The following is a 20,734-nucleotide window of genomic DNA, read 5'->3' on the forward strand; positions in this document are numbered from 1 at the left end:
TCCTCTCCGCAGACTTTTTCCTTATTTACTTTAAATAAGATGGACTCAGCTTTCTTATAACACGTTTACCATTTTTAATTTATCACCATTTATGTATCAAATGAGGCTTGCGATGCCCATAAGTGACTATGCAGTTTAATAATAATTAACTAAGCTTCAAAAATATATGAAAGAATAAAAGTTAGATCTGTGTATATATTTCAAGTTGTTCAGAAAGACTTCACACATATTCTTAAAATATTTAAGATTACATGAGCACATGATTTACAATTCTTTCATGAAAATCTAGGTTGAAAAGAGGGTAAGCAACTTTGGGGACTGTGTCCAGTACAAAGAAATAGTCCAAAGTTCCCTTGAAGAGTTAATTTCTGGCTCTAAAGAAGTCCAGGAACAAGCCGAGAAGATCTTGGACGCTGAAAGTCTGTTCGAAGCGCAGCAGTTGCTCCTTCATCACCAGGTAGAGTGTCTCTTTACTCCAGCGCGTTTGTGCAAAGCTGGCTAGTTACCGACGGAACCAGAGACGTGAAGAGTGTATCCACCAAGCTGAGGAAGAAGGAAGGGGCCTTATGAGGGGATCCAGTTGAATGGCTAAAAGAACTTGGTACTTCTGTTCTGTTAAATATTAAATATTTCAGAAGATCCTGCAAGAGAAATTCTCAGCCCGAGAGATTTGGTGAAATCAAAAAGTTCAAGGAATGTTGTGGAGGGCAAGTTGATTTAGCCATAAAAACCTTCATAAAACTTGCTAAATTGTTCTTTTTATAACAGAGAAGGAAAGCACAGATAAATTGCTCCATATTTGAGATCGCTATTCTTTTGTCATTATGTTACAATCTTGTTCTTCATTTAACAACTTTGAATTCATCTCAGTCTGGAAAATTATAACTTCCATGAATTACCGGACCTTTCTGAAGAGTATGCTCTTAGAAAGGATTGGAAATGGAAGTAAGGAAGTTCTAGTGCATATATAGATAATAAACAATTTTAATCAACTTTACTTGTCAAACTCAATATAAGTGGAAGTATGATTCAAATCAAATATTTTAATGACAAAATTCTAGCTAACAATGTATAGCAAGATGCTAGCTAATTTTGCATATAATAATACAGAAAAATGGAGGTTGCATTAAAAGTGTACAAATAGCAGCCTCTAGACTTTATCGACTTACTTAATAATTATAAAAAGGCTGTGAGGACAAAAAAATGCATAGTGTTGCATTGTTCTCAGTCATTGTGAAAGTGGTGTTTGGGTTTCAATTTACTTTAAGTCAGAGAAATATGAGATTATAGGTATTTACATTAACGTTTTAAAATTTTTCACATTTCTTGGACCAGGTGCTTGGTTATATGCATGTGTTTATTTTGTGAAAATTCATGAGCTGTACACTTGAGATTTGCATACCATTCTGTTTGTACTTTATACTTCAATAAAAAGTTTATTTTAAAACATTACTTTCCCCAAATAGCTCAAGAGATTAATCATTCTGAATATATCCAGGAATTAAATATCTTAATATTAACATTTTTACCGCCTAAATGATTAAAAAAAATTGGAGTTTAGAGTTTGTGCTTTAGGCAGAAAATAATTCTTTAAGGAGAATCATGTCAAATAAATAGTTCTGCCAAATTCCTCCGGGAGTATTGCACAAATGCTAAAGTGTTGTCTAAATTTGCACACAATGAAAACACCAAGACCAAATTAATTATGTTGTTTATAATTGAAAACATAAAATATTTATAAATAATGCCCATCTTTGACTAACATAGAGTCCCCATTGCCATTTTAACTGTGTTAACTTTAAAATACAGCTTGGGCCCTCGCTGCGTGAGGTCCACCTTTCTGTACCTCTATTAAAGTGTGGGTGTTTATGTCGCGGCTTAGCTGCTTAGAGAGTAATATTTATATCCATCTGTGGAACACATGCTTCTAGCAAAAGACAAAGAGGATCTCTGCAAAGAAGCAGGATGTGCAGCAGCAGCTCGCACAGGCTCGGCAGGGGGAAGGTGGGTTGCCCAGCCAGGCCCAAGAAGAGCTGTGGAAGCTGGAGAGCACCCTGGACAGCATGGAGCACAGCAGGGAGAAGCAGGAACGCCGCATCCAGGTAGGAGACCAGAAGTCAAGGCCTGTGTTAACTTCTGGGTCACCCATTACATCTACTAGGGGAAGCAATAGTTTGCTTCCTCCCCTGATGCTCTGGCATTGCGTTAAATACTTGCATGAGTTATCTCACATCAGCCTTATTGGATGGGTACTGTAATTAGCACATTTTGCAAGTGTGGATGCTTAAAAAGAAAGAGTTTGAGGATTTTACCCAAAGTCACAGAGCAGTGATTAATTATAAAGCCAGCATTTTGATCCACATTTGTCTGAATCCAGAAATTTGCATTGGGTCATTTTACTTTTCCAGGCAGCCCAGCAGCCAAACCTTTATTGTGATCTTGACACATTACCCTAAAAAGCGTTTCAGTTTTTGCCATCTGCTCACTGCCCACTCCACCTTCTCTCTTTTCCTTTCATCATTTCTTCTTTTGAGAGAAATTGGGAGACTTTCTTTTCCTTTCTCCTTCATCTACATTTTAAGTAATGTCTTTAGATTCATAGGACTTTACAGCTGATAGAAAACTCAAGAGTCCTAGTCCACACATCCTCTTTTTGTGGTTGAATGGAAACTCGAAAGGGAAATTCTTATAGAAGACGTTAGGATCATCTTTATTCAGTGTAACTGTGAAATTTGAACTGAGATTTAACTGGAAGTTGACAGCCTAACAAATGAATGGAAATGTGACAATATTTTATGACACTCTTTGGTCATTCATAACGTGATATGTTATTTATTTTTTCAAATTTAGCTCACGTTAAGAAAATGGGAGAGATTTGAAACAAACAAAGAGACAGTGGTCAGATACCTTTTTCAAACAGGTTCCAGCCACGAGCGCTTCTTGAGTTTCAGCAGTTTGGAAAGCTTGTCGTCAGAACTGGAACAGACAAAGGTATGTTAATAAGACCACAGAGGCCCTTGGTATTCATTATTCAGAAGAAAACCGTGTTTCTACTCCCTTGTTACTGTTAATTATTATAATTATTCATTTAATCAATACTTACCGCTTATTTGTGATCCACTCTCCAACACACTGGTCAGGTTTCTCTGGGAAGTGAAAACATAAATAAGATTTAAATATCAAGAACTAAGAGAAAGTTTTCATTAAAGTGGGAAACAGTGAGTTCCCTAATAGATGAATCCATAAAAAAATCTTTCTGAAGGCAGTGATATTTTTAACTGAATCTTGAAGGGCAAATAAGACAGAAAATCAGAGTTTGGGGCAAAAAATAAGCATTTCTGTAATGGGAGATGGCATGAAAGTTAAAAGTGTTAGATATGGGGTTCTATGTTGTAAATCAGGAAAATGGAAGTGAAGTTATTAAGGAAAGTTGGGCCACATCTCAAAGACCCTTTGAAGGCCTAAAGCATTACTCTCTCAGCAACATGGAGCCCTTAAAGGTTTGTAAGAAAGAGAGTCATGTGATCAGAGCTTACTTTTGGGAGATGAGTTTGTAGCAGGTGTGGGAAATTGAAAGGGTGAAAGACTAGAGTCATGAGATCCAATTAGAAAGTTATTGCATGTGTGCATTAATATGGACATGAGTTAGGGTAATGGGGATGGCAATGGGGACAGGTGCAAGAGACAGAGAGTGAAGGAAAAGAAGGTGATACCCAAGGATCCGAGCCTGACAAGACAGTGGGAGCGAGACGGGAACTTGAAGGAGTAGCTGTTAGTGGGGAAAGATGACCAACTCAGGTTTGGATGTACCTGTTCGAGGCTCCAGGGGGACGTCCAAGAGATGTCCGTAGTAGATGTCATTTGGTGAGCTCAAGCCTTGGTAAACTCAAATGCCTTGGATACTCAGAGCATACCAATAAACTTGTACAAAGCATTAAGAGGAGTTGTACACATTCTTCTAGTTCCTAGTGCATGTATTTTGGGTTTGTAGAAAGACTGAATTAGCACAGAAGTGTGTTAGCCAATGTGTAAGAAAGGAAACTGTTGTATTCATCCTTCTGTAGCCTTTAGCGAGTAAACCCTTGTGCTTCTGTTTTCTTACCAGTAAAAGGCTTCTCTGTCTCTCATACTGCTAATTTTTATTATTTCTCCTATTATTAACTCACTGAGGAGTTTGAAGTTTTGTACGGCCACAGAATCTTTCAATTCTGAAAGGCTGATTTTCAGCAGCCATTTAAACATAGCATTTTTAACTTAAATTTTTGATATTAATTATTTTATATATTAAAAATATACCAGGTGTCTTTTATAAATACAAACCTATTTATTGGGTTAATTATCATATGGGTGTTCCACCCAGGTTCCATCCGGGTTTCTGACACCCTGTGGCTCTGATCCCTTTGAATGCGTTTATCAGCTGTAGATGAAACAAATGTGACCTCTTTAGTCTTATTATTAGAATTCTCCTTAGCAATAATCTTGCATACTTTGGGTTTGATTTAATAATGTGAGGTGACAATTATTGAACTTGTATGCTGATCTAATCACTTGGCGTTTACCATCTCCTTTAATCCCCAAGACGATCCTAAGAAATAGGTACCATTATTAATCCTACTGTATCAAGGAGGAATATAAGATACAAAGTTGTTAATGAATTTATCCAAGATCTCGGGGTTGCCAGCTGGTGAGGTTGGGAATCAAATCCCAGAGCCCACACTCTTAGCCACTACATTATATTTTCATTACAAAACTGAGCTGCTTTACTAATTGTTTACGTATGCTGCTGCACAAGCACGTGTAATCTAGAAAAATTGTTCTTCACTTCTTCGATCACTTGACATTGTTAATACAGCCTTCATTGCAGTTGTAGCCATTGCATGTTTGCCCTAAGGAACTTGAGTCCTCTCTGTCTGCCAGTGTGTGATAGGCTGTTCATAGAAATATCACGTTTAATCTTCACAACAGAGCTTTACTGATGAGGAAATGAAAATTCGGAGTTATGTGGCTGACGGTCACACAGCTAGTGAAGCAGAGAGCCTGATTTCAACTCCAGACCTATTTGGTGACAAAAGTCCACTGTTTCCTCCTGCATCCTGCTGCCACTTACATGTCTTCTTCTTAGAATTTAGAGACAAGGCCTTACAACGTTACTCTACTTTTGTTTAGTTTGGTTTTGATCAACATCATTCTGCTCTTTGGATTCCACTACACTGTGCTTTGCCCATCCAGGGCTCCCACAAAAGGCTCTTAGTTTGAATGTATATAAGCATTTTCAAATATAACTCTACTTTCTCCGTGTATTTTCCTGGGTTCTGAGAAACACTAGGAGGGGTGTGGAAAGCGCTTTATTTCACACCTCAGATTCTCTTCATGGGTTCTGGAGAGACTTTGCTGTGATTCAGTCTTCACAATTGAATCTGCAGTGACTGCAAGTTCATATATAGTGACAGTGGGGGCGCTTAGCAACAGAATTTAGTGTTGTGACATTAGCAAATACTGTATTTTAGGATGTTATAAATCTCTGTACCATAATGAAGCTGTACTTACTCATTTTTATTCTAAGTTGCAAGGTACTTCTCCAAAGTAACATCGATCTTTCCAAGAGGACTTTGTCTTCATGCGGCATTATGTAATAAATCTGGGCGTTGCTCTTTGGGAAAATGTGGCTATCAGAAGTCTGATTTTTAAAAATTATTTACATCAGATTTCTACATTATCTATTTAGGAGAGAGGAGTTTGTGATCAAAATTTAAACCTCCTGTGAGATTCCCTACATGAGAAGAAATGAGACACCAAGTTAATTGTTTTCACTCAAGGTTATGTCTTGGTTTATCTTTCCTAATTCAGTATTCAGTATATCTACCTGACCAGATTCAGAGAACTACAATTTACCATTGCCTCAAACATGTTTATTTTCTAATTAAAATAGTTCACTATTATTGAAAATCCGTGCATGAAGTTTATAAAGCATGTTGTCCTCAATTTTATGTGAAAAACATTAAAAAAAAATAGGCAACTGCCAGAGTGCCAGACACTTAAAAATGAAATTGCTAATGTAATGCTAACAGTAAAATTATAAGAAAGGAATTACTATCTGCATTTTACATGAAAGAGCCTGAAAAGTAATTTACAGAGTGAAAAAGCTAGTAATTAGCAAATCCAAGATTCTAGTCCAGATTTGACCAGTTCAATCTTACCTTCTTTCCATCATTATAGTATATGCATACTTAATGCTGGTAAGCATTAAGATCAGATTGTTTTTTTTCCAGAGAGTCAGTTAACAAAATGTTTCTTTACAGATCAGTGATATTCTGTGTTGACTAAGATATTCTTCAACTAAATAAATATTTATATTCATTGGCCTAGAAATCTATTATATTTATGATTGAAAAAAATCAATCACTGTTGATCATTGCCCGAACTGGCCTATAATAGACTGATATATTTGTGGACAAGTTAATTATTGTACTGTAGCTTAGAATTGCAAACAGTAAACCTAAACCAGGAAAACAATGGAAAAAACATTTTTGTTAGAATTGTTGGGTAAGTACAAAGGTAGTTATCCAACTCTGAAGGTCTGGTTGTGTATATAAAATGAAAATAATTTAGCAAAGTGTCTATTTTGGTCATGATGAAAATAAGTCCATTTTATTGCTAAGAATATTATATGCCAATATTCGTACATGTTTGAATCATCTATTCATCTATTCTGGGGGAGACTCTGCAGTATATGCAATTTAATGGAGGGCAGAGTTGAATAGAAGATGCCTTCTTAACAATTATAATATCTTTTTCTAGGAGTTCTCTAAACGAACTGAAGGCATTGCAGTCCAGGCTGAGAATCTTGTGAAGGAAGCTTCAGAGATACCACTTGGGCCCAAGAATAAGCAGCTGCTTCAACAGCAGGCCAAATCAGTCAGAGAGCAAGTCAAAAAATTAGAAGGCACGCTTGAAGAAGAGTATGTGCTTGACAAGTCCTAAACTTTCTTCTCTGAGATAAAGTTTCCTACAGCCTTTCCTGTCTATTGTGTTCAAAACATTCTTTGAAACTCTCAAAGTGTCTGTGTATTTCAGCATGTTTTGAGGAAGCAACTCACAGTTCAAAAGAAAGTATCACCAATCCAGAAACCAACCTCTATAACAGAGCAGAAAAATATAAGGGATGTGGTTTTGGCATTGTAAATTGATTCTGTTCATGAGAAAGCCATATCTATTATATTCTGTGGCCTTGGTATATTGGAGAGGAAATCTCAAAAAAAGAACCAATATTTAAAATAATTTTTTTACTGAATTATTCTGCTGTCACCAATTAGAGAGAAGGGGAGATATTTTGGTTATGTAGATTCTAGGCCTGAAAACATAGGAGATAAGCCAAGTGTCTCCCATTTCAAGAAGCTCAGAGAGCTCCTTTATAGTGCCTCTATATTCAGATTGTAACTGATTGATATAATTTCCAAAAATCAACTTCGAAAATCTGTTTTATTTTTAAACACTTAATGTTTGTTTATCTAAAAAGAAAGAATAGTTTGGCCTGTGGTAGCCTGTTATGTACAAAATATACACACAAAATAATTTGGAGGAGATAAACATATGAGAATTTGGCCAATGTTCCTCAAAATAATATGGCCGAACATTTCTATTTTAAAGGTTATTTAGAGGCAAATCGCCAATATATATTATTCTTAAGGTATAGGACAATTTCTAAGATGGGTTTTGAAATGTAAAATTTGTTTTTAATACTAACACCTTGAAATTAACATTGTACATTTGCCTAAACTTTAAAATTTGTCAAATAACTTATTGAAAGCAAATTATGACTTAAAACTTTGAGAATTTTATATTAAATATTATCCAGCAAGGTATGGAAATAGTAAAACTTGAAGTTTATTAGAAAGGAAGCTACTTTTACTACGAATATCCATTTGAATCTTTATTTCATGTAAAAACTTGTGATATAACATAGCTTGCATTATCTTACTGATGAAAGCATTAGGCACATCCAGGGTATATATTTGAGACTGCAATATTACTTAATTTGACAATCAATGATGCCATTGTATTTTTCTTCATGTCTTCAAGTGCCTTTTGGTAAACAGGGAAATTCACTTTTTTTTTAACCCGAAGACTTATCAGTTCAATGATATACTGTTGGTTACTTAGTCTTTTTCTAAACTGAAAGCCATAAGTACATGGTTATATGTGCTTAGCTCATACAAACTGGGAATCTATAGTTGAAATTTGTTCAATAGATTGGTTACAAATAACACCCAAGTTGTCTAAAAGTAATGAGGGTGCTCAGGTACAAGAATTTATAAAAGTCCTTTGGAATCAACTGTACAGACATCTAAGAAGAGCTGAAATGGTTATAGATTATGGATTGCAGGCTTAACTCTAACAGTTGGTACAGTTCCTGCAAGGCAGCGTGGGATTCAGATTACAAGCTCTATATTGATTTAAAGATGCATTTCATAAAGATCTTTGGGTATAAAGCACCATTGTAGTATCTCTCCTCTATGAACAAGAGGACCATGACCACAAAGACCACCGGAATCCATGTGGGCAAATTACTAAAATAAATCCTGGTAACTACTGATCACATGCAGAGTTTACCTAGATTGTACATGGATTCAAACCCATTTGGACCCAGCAATATTTTATTTGAAGCACAGTTCCATTTATAACATAGCGTACATGCTACCTCGTTAAATGTTCAATCTCAGAGGAGATAGAAAGACTTGAGGCCTGACTGGCTACTCAGATCAAGTGTGCTTTTTTCCTTTGCTAATAGTTTCAACTTCAACGTGGTCACAAATGTCTTCACCTCGTGATTTAAAGGAAAATGTATTATTCTCTATTAAGATACTGTATTTTATTTACTTAATTTGGTTAATTTTAGTATTAAAACCATGGAAATGGTGAAAAACAAGTGGGATCATTTTGGCAATAATTTTGAGACCCTGTCCGTCTGGATTACTGAGAAAGAAAAAGAACTCAGTGCTCTGGAAACTTCGTCATCTGCCATGGACATGCAAATCAGCCAAATTAAGGTGACCTGCTCACACATTACGTTTATAATCCATGTCTAGCTTTTAAGAACTCCCTTCTTATATTTCATCCAATGCTATTTGGCCCCAGGACAAATCTATCATTGCTCTGTGACTCTATTAAAATTAAATTCACACAAAATGCTGAGCTAAGAGGTCTTGACCGATACCGGGCAACACTTTATAGGTGGAATTATGTATTAATATTGTCTGGCTTATGCATTCAAAATCAGTATTGTGTGCAATATCATTAAAATGTTTTTATGGTTACATTATTCTTTTCCTTGATTTTCAATTGACCCCATTGGAGTGCTCTGTTGATTCATTTATGTCACATGAAATATACTCATCATCCACAACTGTACTTTATAAGAACTATTCCAAATGTCTATCTCAAGTATTAGTGGTATTTACCCTCACAAAACACAAGGAGGAGAAATTGCTTTCTTTAGGAGAAGCTATCAGACCCCATCGCTCTAGTGCTTTCTTTTATGATGGACATGGACTGAGGTGCCTTGATACTTCAGCTCTTCCAGCTCTAAAATAACCATCTGCATAGACTATCATTGTCCACTTCATTCCAGTTGTTTAAGAAAAAATGGGCTGAAAGAAATGAATTCTGAATGTTCAGATCTCTTTCTTTTATTTTTACACAACACATTTGCAAAATTCAGCACCTTCTTTTTTGATCTCAGCTCATTATTTTTGGAATGGGAAAACCCTCTGCCATTTCATTTGGTTAAAATAAATACCAAGGTAAGAGAACATTTCACACTATGACTCAGAACAAGTCATTACCATGTGCACAGTGGGAGGGTGCAATGTGGCTAAGCCAAAATGACATGCTGTGTAGGTTATCCTGGTTTATCACACATCTTTTGCAATCAAGGATACATGGAGTCTGGTATACACAGTCTGCTTTTGTCTTGTGTGATATGCTAGGAAAAATAGATGCCAAGCCATTAAAGAATATTCGTGAAATATGTTTAACCTTTAAAAGTGTTTTTAAAAGCTATCACTTAATCATTTTCACTAAAGTCTAAAAAAACAAAGAACAGCACATTTAAATAATTTTGTCTCAAAAAGTTCCTTACAAAAATGTTTGACATGCACTTTTAACTTATTTATCTTTTCTATAATTCATTTTAGTATTATTTAAACCTTAATTCCAGGAAGTCTGAAATATATCATGATCAAATGCATCGCATTGTTACTCTTTAGACAACAAAATGATTACATATTTTATTTTAATATATATATAGCATTCAATTGTGGATTTCCATGCTGTCAAACTAGAAATACATTTTAACATTCTAATATGGCATTTTTAAAACTATCTAGAAATGTATTAAATTATTATAAATAGCAGGAAAAACATATTTGCTAGAAATAAGCAAAGATAGAGTGAAATATACTGTACTATGGAATTTAGGCTAATAGGTTCATGTTCTGTTTCCAAACAAGACTACATTAAAGGACATATTAAAAATACAGTAACATCTGTCATAGTGTTTTTACTTTAAAACAACCTTAGGATTAAAATTAATGAAGTATTTGCATTTTTGGGAAGATATTTATCTCTAAGCCCATTTTTGTTCTTTCTTACATGTTATTCCAAATTGACTGATTTCTTAGTCCTAAATGATAATTTACAAATGATAAGAATGTATACTGGGTTCATCTTCCGCATTCTCTTCTTGGATTATAAATATTTTTGCCACAATCCAACAATATGATTATATACTTTGCACTAATTTATCCACGACATGTATTACTCTAAGAACTGTGACCTCTGATCTTAACTGAGATCATTCCACTGAGGTGCTACAAGCACGTAGAACAATTTTTGTCTCCTATGACACTCAATATATGTTTGTTGAATTTATGAGTAATTTTTCTAAAACATATCTTAAAAAACAGCAAAATTAAGAAAGATTGTATTAATGCTCAAACAACAAATATCTATCAGATACCCATATAGTCATGCATATTAAAATAAAAATAAATAAGTGATGTGTACTGGACACTAATCTGATTTCTGTTGGTCTCAGGTAGATAAAAGTTATTTCTGACTGTTTTCTTATCTAGATAGAAGTCACGCATTTATTTTTTTCTACGGTAACTGTTTTTCATATAAATTATTGGAAACTGAGACTTGTCTGAATTTTTGGCTTTATTTTGATGGGATGATTTAGCTCTTTTTTTCAGAGAAAGAATTTTATTCTTTTATCCATAAATAAGCCTCTATGTTTATCACACACACGCACATACATCCTTAGTGGTTTTCAGTATTTTTCAGCTGTTGGCTAATACATAAAATGTCCACCTCCCCCAAATGGATATTATGGTATGTAGACTCTTTACTGTAGAGGCCACAGCTAATGAACAGAGCGTGTTTCACAGAGTGGAGCCAGGGATCAGCAGCAGTGGCTTGCTTCATCTGTTAATTGTTAGAAGTTGTAAGAAATGCAAAGTCTTGACCACCCCCCACCCCCCCAGACCTACTAAGGCTGAGTCCCTGCAGATGGGGGCCAGGTGATTCTAACATAGTCCAAATTTGGAAACCACTAGCATAAAGAATAGACGATAAATTCAAAAAGACTGAGTTTAGGTAGGAGTGGAATCAGAAAAGCTTTTAGCTTGGTAAAATATGAAATACTCCACTACATTTTAGGAAAATTAAATGAATGTCAAATTAGCATTCCTATGAGTTAGTGGAATACACTGCTTTCCAGATCAGTTGGTTCAGACGCTTGATGCCAAAGATAAGCAGGGAATTCTCTGTACCTTCAGAGATGCTGTAAGAATTCCAGCGACATCTCCCTGTTTACTTCACTGCAAGCAGGAGTAGCTATTTCTCTATTCTCTTTCCACCAAGCATGGCTACTATTAGTTTCTAGTTTTTAGATGTGTCCTGCATATCTGTTCTCCCCAAATGAGGTCAGGAAACACATGGTGTTTGTTCATAGCTGCTCTCTAATGGTCCAAGTATATTGAAATGTCAGTTAAGGAAAATTCTGATTTTCTCTCTCTACAGGTAATTATATCATTTCAGGAAGACAAGGTTACTCAGCCTACATTGTCATTTTTCTTGTTTTAAATATTAGGTCATAATTCAAGAAATAGAAAGTAAGATCAGCAGCATTACAGGACTAGAAGAAGCAGCTCAGTCTTTTGCCCAATTTATTACCACTGGAGAATCTGCTCGAATCAAAGCCAAGTTAACACAAATAAGAAGATACTGGGAAGAACTTCGAGAACATGCACAGTGTCTGGAAGGAACAATCCTGGGACATCTATCTCAGCAGCAAAAGTTTGAGGAGAATCTTAGAAAGGTGAGAATTGGTCCATGCATACTAAAATTACCTGTTTCATATTACATTTATAGAAAAATGCAAGATAGTCCAGAAATAGTGGAATAAGGAAAAGACACAATTTGCCGATCATTTACCAAGTTATCAATGATGACTAAGGTTATAATTATTTATATGGTACCTTTTTCGAGGGAATATAAAAATCTCATTATACATTGTGTTTAGAAAGTCATTCAGGCTTAGCTATATTCTTTCCAAATAATGAGACACATTGATTTTAGAGTTTTGAAAAATAAATATTTTATCATCACACTGAGAGTTATCCAAAAGAGATAGCCTTTCTGCTTCCTCAATAACTTTTCTGCCTAAATGCATATTTTTCCCACCATTGTTTTTATATTTCATCAATGTTTTAGATCCAGCAGTCTGTGTCTGAATTTGAAAATAAACTTGCTGAGCCAATCAAAATATGTTCTTCAGCTACAGAAACATACAAAGTCCTCCAAGAACATATGGTAAGAGTGTGCCTCAACATTTCTGCTTATTTATCAACTCAGAAATTTGATAATTCCTGCTTGAAAAGAAAACTGTACACATTTTTATGACAGTGAAAATTGAAAAGATTTTTATATTACTTGAGGAATGATATAGACCAAATGTATTCGCTTCATATAGTATAAGAAATATAAGTATGCGAATAAATTTTCATGAAAATTTTATATTAAAGGAGTATTCATTGAAAATGTATTTCTCTTAGTTACAGAGTTTAACTTTTTCAGATTATAGCTTTAATAAACCCTGTTAATCTTCCCAGCATTATAAAAAATCTTATGTGCAGGAAAAAAAATATATGTGTGCGGCAGATTTCAGACTTAAATCCACTACACTCAGATATGCAAAGAATATATCATCACTGGCCTTTTTCCAATGACTAGCTTTTTGGTCTGTACTCTGAACTGGTGACCACTGGGAGGTGTTTCCCCAAGCAAGAAACAGATGCCTCTGGCAGAATTTAGGAGAAGGAGCAAAGGGGTAGAATCACGCACAAAGAAATACTAAAAAGAAACATGTGTTAGTCAATAAACATAAATATATATATTTAGCCCTATTATATGTGCATGCGTGCAGGTATATACATATTTGCAGAGAAAGGCATTCCGTGATAGAAAGCAAGCAATTGACAAAGACACATCTGAAAAGGGGATGGAATTTATATTGTGTGAATATTTATAAGAAGAATGAGTTCTTGTGTTACTTATGTAATTTTTTTAAAATACCCCCAAAATGAGAAAAATTGAATATGATGGAATTATTTTAATAGACAACTAAGTTAATAATTGATACTAGAGAGGGTGATATTCTATTTTTTCTAATAGTTAGATTTCTTAAAGCAAGTTATTTTTCTATGTCTTGGTTTGCTGATCTGGTAAATGGGGATAATGAAAGAATATACCCCTTAGGGGTCTTGGGAAGATCAAGTGAGTTGATATATGTAATGTACATAACAAAGTACCTGCCGCATTCTCAGGCACCCTGATTGTTAATATTATCATTGGTTCCTGACAGCAGCTATGTCAGCCATAACTTCCCTTATATTTTTTAATAGAAATTATAGCATGTTATATGTAGCTCTTATAAATTAGGAATATGTTTTTTTAAATACTCATATATTTGGCACAAAATGAATAATAAATTTCACAAATGATTTGAATCCTTAAGGGCAAGTTGAAATTAGTCAGATATACAGCAACAAATTTTTATTTGGGGAACAGTCTCTCTATTCTCATTTTTGATCTCTGCATTCATGAAGTAACTTTCTCCTCACTTTCACTAGGTCTTGCTGAAAATCATGGGCAGGGACGTTTTTTAGCACTCTTGCTGTTTATTATGACAGATGGAAAATTTTCAGTGAGAATGGGTCTCAGAGAAAAATGTAGGTCTCGTTTCTTGATGCTGTGCTTTCATTGCTCTGCCTTTGCCCTCTTGTCAGGATCTCTGTCAGGCCCTGGAATCGCTGGCCAGCACAGTAGCTGCTTTCTCAGCCAGTGCCCGGAAGGTTGCTAACAGAGGCTCCTCCGTCCAGGAGGCCGCGGCCCTGCAGCAGAGATACGAGGGGATGCTGAATCAGGCTAAGGAGAGACAGACTGTGCTGGAGAACGTGCTGGCCCACTGGCAGAGGTGAGCGGGCTTTCTTCTTGAGTTGGGTGCATGGGTTTGAATAGCCTCTCTTAAATAGGAAATTCGGGACCAACTGTTCTTTAAGTGATGGGAAATAATCATCCCAGATGTAAAACTTCTCAACTTACGTGTCTCACATGGGAAGATCTTGATCTTCGTTATAAGTTGAAGATTCCTAAGAGTGGAGAGGATGTATGTGTGTCTTTACATATTACACAGATCTAAACACATGTGCAAGTATGTTCATGAAAAGGAAAGGAGTGGTTTTTGTACCTTCACATTTAGGAATGAGGTAACCAACATCGTGTTATTTGTAATGGTTAGTGTGGCACCCCTCCAACTTCAGAAAGGTTTAGTTTTTTAGTAGGATAATTTTGGAGGAACTTGTTTCTTCCCTCTGCTTTCTTTAGGCTAGAGAAAGAATTGTCAACCTTTTTGACCTGGTTAGAGCGGTGTGAAGCTATCGCCAGTTCCCCAGAAATGGACATTTCTGCAGACAGAGTCAAAGTGGAGAGTGAACTTCAGTTAACACAGGCAAGTTCAAGGGAGTGTGAGGGAGATAATATACTCTATTGTGGCTGCATTCTAAAGAGAAAAACAAGAACAAAACCCTCTATCCATTCTTGTTTTGGCTTTGTGATCCTGAGCAAAAGAGCATCTGTGACCTGAAAGAGAAGGTGGTGGTGAACTTAGTGATGGTCAGTTTCCAGGGTGTATTAGAAAAGCCTGTAATATAACGTCTGATATTTGAGCACAAATGATCTGGCAGGGAAGTTGAAGGAGGAGTGAGTGGAAACATAAATGAAACAAAGTTGACCATCAATGAATAACTTTTTGAAGCTGAGGAATAGCTATATTCTTTCTACTTTTGTATTTCCATGAATTTTTGGTAATGAAAAGTCTTTTTTTAAGAGAAAAGGAATACAGTGTAGAAAGAAGTCACAGTAATGATTATTTTTGGCAAGGCAGAAAGTGAATGAGCACTAATGCAGATGATAGAAAGATGAAGAATATTAGCTTATTACATCCTTGATGTAAAAAAGAATCTTTAAGTATGATTGAAACTACCGACAATGTTACTGATTTCTGGAGATTAATAACTTGCTTTAAGTGATGCTGTCCGTGCCCAAAAATTCAACAGGCAAAATTGCTTCTCAAAAGAGATTTATTGGATAACAGATTTACACCCCAGCTTTCTCCTATCACCTTTTACAAAATGTTTAAGAGGAAGTTAGGGTCGTTTACTTTTCATAATTGCTTCTCCAAAACCTCCATCATAGAGTGTCTGTAGCATCGGAGCCTATTGCCCTATCTTCGAATTTTCTCTTCCCTTGATTTTGAGGATTCCCCACGCTCCTGGTTCTCTTGCCTTTTTAGTTTATTAAACAGTGATGTTCTGCCTTAATCTCCCAAAGAGTCCTGCTCAGAAACCTTCAGTAAATATCCTGCCTGAGGATAAAGGTAATCCTCAGCCCACAATCTGATGTTTATTGTCCTATAAATACTGTGCGAGGTGTTCTAAGAAGGGAAGTCACAGATCCTCTTCTTAAAAATAACACAAAGATATCTGATCATATGAAACTGTATTCCTACATGTGTCTATATGGAAAATAAGTGCTATATGAGTTAGGGGACAGAGACGGGGGCACAGGCTTCTGTGACTCCTGCATCCCGGCGCTGTCAGCCAAGCTACCACCCCACTGTGGTCTGAATGTTCTTTGTACATTTCCCACCTCCTGTCCTTGTGTCCTCTGTCCTACTCAGCCTAAGCCACAATTCTGCTTTTCAGCCTTTTTTGTCATCCATGGGCTGTGTACTCCTTCCTCTGATACCTATAGTGATCTTGCTTGTATCACACACGTGACCTCACTAGGGAGGAGAAACAAAACGTTTTGACAAGCATCTACCTTGTGCCATGCTACACCTATCATTCCATTTAACACCGTTCTGGTACTACCTATCTCTATGAGTGTTTATATTTTATCTCTTGTTAGGTAGAAACCACAACTTTTATGCATCACTCACAGAACCTAAGAGATTCATGGCCTAATTAAAAATGTCATCCTGTTGCATGAAAGTAAAATGAAGAGTCCCTAATTTCCCCAGTTTGGCCTAAAATTTTCTCTAAACAGAGAAGGAGATTGTGTTCCTAGTACCTAGAATTGCGTCTCTATTATTGTCAGATATGCATTGTTTCCCTTCAGCAAGAGTTTTTCCTTGATTCTCTTTGCCTACTCAATTTCTTCATCCTGAAAGAAATTCTACAGCTTCTAGCTTTGCCTAACTCAATAGAACTCAGACTCTGGAAAACTCATTCAGGTTTCTGTAGCAGTGTTTATGTTGCATTAGAGGTTAAGTGGATCCATTTCTAAATCAAGTAATAAAAACTCTCTTGGGGCTGGCCCGGTGGTGCAGTGGTTAAGTGCACACATTCTGCTTCAGTGGCCTGGGGTTCACCGGTTTGGATCCCGGGTGCAGACATGGCACCGCTTGGCACGCCATGCTGTGGTAGGTGTCCCACATATAAAGTAGAGGAAGATGGGCATGGATGTTAGCTCAGGGCCAGTCTTCCTTAGCAAAAAGAGGAGAATTGGCAGCAGTTAGCTCAGGGCTAATCTTCCTAAAAAAAAAAAAAACTCTCTTTAGTCTGGTCCCAGTGACCTCCATTTTGTAAGAATACAAAGCCTTTGGACAACAACCACCTGTGTCACATGGTCCTTCCTGGTCAATCATGTTGGGATGAGATCTGTAATGTATTCTGCTTCTCTCAGGCGCTGCAAAATGAAGTCGTATCCCAGGCCTCCATCTACAGCAACCTTTTGCAGTTGAAGGAATCACTGTTTTCAGTGGCCTCCAAAGACGATGTGAAAATGATGAAACTACATTTGCAGCAGTTGGATGAAAGATGGAGAGATTTGCCACAGATAATTAGCAAAAGGTTTGGTTTTTTTTTTTAAAAAAGAACATCTAATATTGTTCATTTTTTGAAATAGTGAGAATATAAATTCAGAAAGCAGAGTGTTGTTTATTTTATTTAACCTGACTACTCAGAGGATAATTACAGAAGGGGAGAAAATGACTTTGTCATTTTCAAAATCAAAGTGCTCAAAAATTAGCATTTCTGATGAACCTCAATTTAAAATTTTACTCTTACAATCAGGGAAAGTGATCAAACTAGTTGAAATATGTTGATGAGAGTAGGTTGCTCTTGTTTGTATTATTTCTTGCCCAAGCTGTTTGTGTACAGGAGAAAAATGGCAATTAAAATTTTGCCTCATGTAATATTTCTCAATCAGAGGTATTATATATATAAGCTACTCCATTCCATAGCAGTATAGATCTTTGTACAGAGCAAGGGAAATTATTACCATATTAAAGGAAGCAAACATAGATTCAATTTTAATTAATGAAATAATTATCAATTGGCATCTATACCTTTCTAGTATTCCAGAAGACATTTTTTTCCTTAAATTGGCATTGATTATGCATGTGATCTTGGCTAAGGTATTTCACCTTTATGATCACTTCTTAAATTCATGGGTCCAGCAAATATTTATTGAGTTCCTACAGTGAGTAGAACACTCTTCTGTGTGTTGAGGGTAGCCGTACTAAGCAGAGTTCCACTCTCCTTTGACGGAGCTTGTATTTGCTCCATTGTTTATTCATTCATATATTCAGTCAGTCGGCAAATGTTTATTGGGCACCTGCTGAGTACCAGGCACCATATCAGACACTGGAGCCATAAAAATAAATAAACCTTGGACTCAAGTATTTTACAGATCAGCACAGGGATAACAAGGAAGCCTATGAGAGAGGTGAACACAGAATATTGTGGGAACAAAAAAGGGACATCTGGATGGGTTCAGGAAAGGCTGAGAGAAGGATTTGGTGTCAACTCTTGGAAAATGAGTAATTTTCTGTAAAATAGTGGAGGATCTACCCTCTGCCCCTCTCACAGAGGGAAAGGAAAGGCCTTTCAAAATGGCACAAATGTGTGACGGCATTCAAAATATAATTCATACATGTAAAGATCATGTGTAGAAGGTTTTGTAAGGATTAAAAGATGAAAGTGTTTAAAAAGTTGAACTTTGGATATGAACCATTGTAATGAATATTGATGTCTGATTAAGATCTTATTCTTAATGTTGGTTTTGGATTCTGACCTCAGATCACCTTTGTTAATCAATCTAATTCATTAATTACACAAGTATTGAATGACCCTGACCGTATGCATAGCACCACCATTCTAGGTTGCTAAAGATAGAATAGTAAGCAAGGCAGGTAAAGTCGTGTCTCGCACTGAGTGGGGAGGACAGGTGCAGGGAATAAACATGCAATTAAACAAATGAAGGAACAAGACTCTTTCAGGTGGTGGTAAGTAATATGAAGAAAACAAAATAGGGTAACTTGGCAGAGACTGTAGATTGGTGCATCTTTAGAATGGGTGGTCAAGCAAAGCCTCTTGGAGGACATGACATCTGATTAGGATCTGAATGCTGCCCCAGGAAGCAAACTCGTGGTGCGTTGGGGGCAGAGCATACACGCAGAGGGAGCAAAAGAGGCAAAGGCTCTCAGGCAGTAATGAGCAGGGGTTTGGGGGAAGCAGAGAGGTCAGTGGCAGTGTGGGGCAGGGCTGTCTCAGATAGGGTCAGAGAAGTTGGTAGACCACGTTGTAGATGACAGTAAGGAGTTTTAGGGTCTTGCCTTGCTATGTGCAACAGGGAACTGCCCCCATGTTTAAGCTTGTCAGAGAATGTTCCAATGACATTAAAACCATTTCTGATTGTCACCTAAAGAGTGGATTGTAGGGAGGCAATGGTGGTAGGAAGGAAGCCAGTTTAGGAGGCTGTAGAGTGCAGGCAAGAGAAGAGATTTAGACCAGGGTGCAGAATGGAGAGAAGAGTCAGAATATACTGTGGTGGGGTGCTAACAGGATGTGTATAGATCAGATGTGGTGGTAAGGAAATGGAGAGCTGAAGAATGGCTCCTAGGACCATCTGGGTGGATGGTGGAAATGTTAACTGACTTAGGGAAAATTGTGAGAGAAACAGAATTTGAGAAGTAGAAAACTTCAAGAGTTCTGGTTTAGGGGCTGGCGCTGTGGCCAAGGGGTTAAGTTCGCACGCTCCACTTCAGGCGGCCCAGTGTTTTGTTGGTTCGAATCCTGGGTGCGGACATGGCACTGCTCATCAGACCACGCTGAGGCAGCATCCCACATGCCACAACTAGAAGGACCCACAATGAAGAATATACAACTATGTACCGGGGGGCTTTGGGGAAAAAAAGGAAAAAGTAAAATCTTAAAAAAAAAAAAAAAAAGATTTCTGGTTTGTCCACACAGGACAACATCACTTTTGCCCTTAGTTAAACTTATTTCAAAAACATATCATCAACTTGTTACTGAGAAAGAGCCCCTGGCCCGACGCCCATAGAAACCAATACCGTGACACCTACTTTTGAGAAAAGAAAAGGCTATATTGCAAGGTCAACTGGCAAGGAGATAGGAGGCAAGGCTCTCAAATCTGTCTCCTGGATGCAAGGTTGGGGTGAAATTTAAGGAGTTAGGGGGAGAAGCTGATTGGCTACCCTCAGATCAGTCGGTATATGGTAATCAAGCTGCTGGAAGCCAGATTTTCCTTTTGGAGGGACTTCTCACTTCCTAAAGGGCTCAGACAACAACATTTCTGAAGATTCTTGGTTCCAGGGTCATCCCGTGGCTGTGGGTTCCTGCCTGGCACATGCACAGTGCTCTCTGTTATTGGGCAAGGTTTAATTAATCAACAGCAACCTGTGTTAAGGAGGCAAAACTAGTTTAAGCTGGCCAATGCTTTATGTGCTTTTTCAAACTCTCTGTTCATTTGTGGGACATTTTAACATTAACATCTTTCTCTACATAGGATTAATTTTCTTCAGTCGGTGGTTGCTGAACACCAGCAATTTGATGAACTACTGCTTTCCTTTTCTGTCTGGATTAAGCTGTTTCTCAGTAAATTACAGACTACTTCTGAGATAAGCCTAACAGACCATCAGGCAGCTCTCACTCGGCACAAGGTACAAGGCATTCTTTTAAGATGGAAGAAGAATTTGTTTGTAGAAGGGAACTGTTAAATTATAAAGGGATGCAGCATTTCAAAAAACACCTGGCAGCATTTTAACTTTGTATTCATGTGTAAATGTTTTAATAATGGAGCATATGGG

At 36.8% G+C, this 20,734-nt stretch overlaps 1 protein-coding gene across 41 annotated transcripts in view; it reads left to right on the forward strand.

The window, feature by feature from the left end:
* The window catches only part of SYNE1 (spectrin repeat containing nuclear envelope protein 1), a 442,051-nt gene that overhangs the window by 159,796 nt on the left and 261,521 nt on the right, over window positions 1–20,734 (forward strand). For all 41 annotated transcript variants that reach the window (XM_070256132.1, XM_070256133.1, XM_023632822.2 and 38 more), the window contains 11 exons: window positions 290–457; window positions 1,932–2,102; window positions 2,851–2,991; window positions 6,799–6,959; window positions 8,897–9,047; window positions 12,152–12,379; window positions 12,775–12,873; window positions 14,349–14,536; window positions 14,947–15,070; window positions 17,308–17,474; window positions 20,434–20,587. In XM_070256132.1, the coding sequence (XP_070112233.1) occupies window positions 290–457; window positions 1,932–2,102; window positions 2,851–2,991; window positions 6,799–6,959; window positions 8,897–9,047; window positions 12,152–12,379; window positions 12,775–12,873; window positions 14,349–14,536; window positions 14,947–15,070; window positions 17,308–17,474; window positions 20,434–20,587 (1,752 nt within the window). The remainder of the gene's footprint in view (window positions 1–289; window positions 458–1,931; window positions 2,103–2,850; window positions 2,992–6,798; window positions 6,960–8,896; window positions 9,048–12,151; window positions 12,380–12,774; window positions 12,874–14,348; window positions 14,537–14,946; window positions 15,071–17,307; window positions 17,475–20,433; window positions 20,588–20,734) is intronic.

The sequence above is a fragment of the Equus caballus genome, chromosome 31 (assembly GCF_041296265.1).
Source record: "Equus caballus isolate H_3958 breed thoroughbred chromosome 31, TB-T2T, whole genome shotgun sequence".
NCBI classification, from domain to species: Eukaryota; Metazoa; Chordata; class Mammalia; order Perissodactyla; family Equidae; genus Equus; species Equus caballus.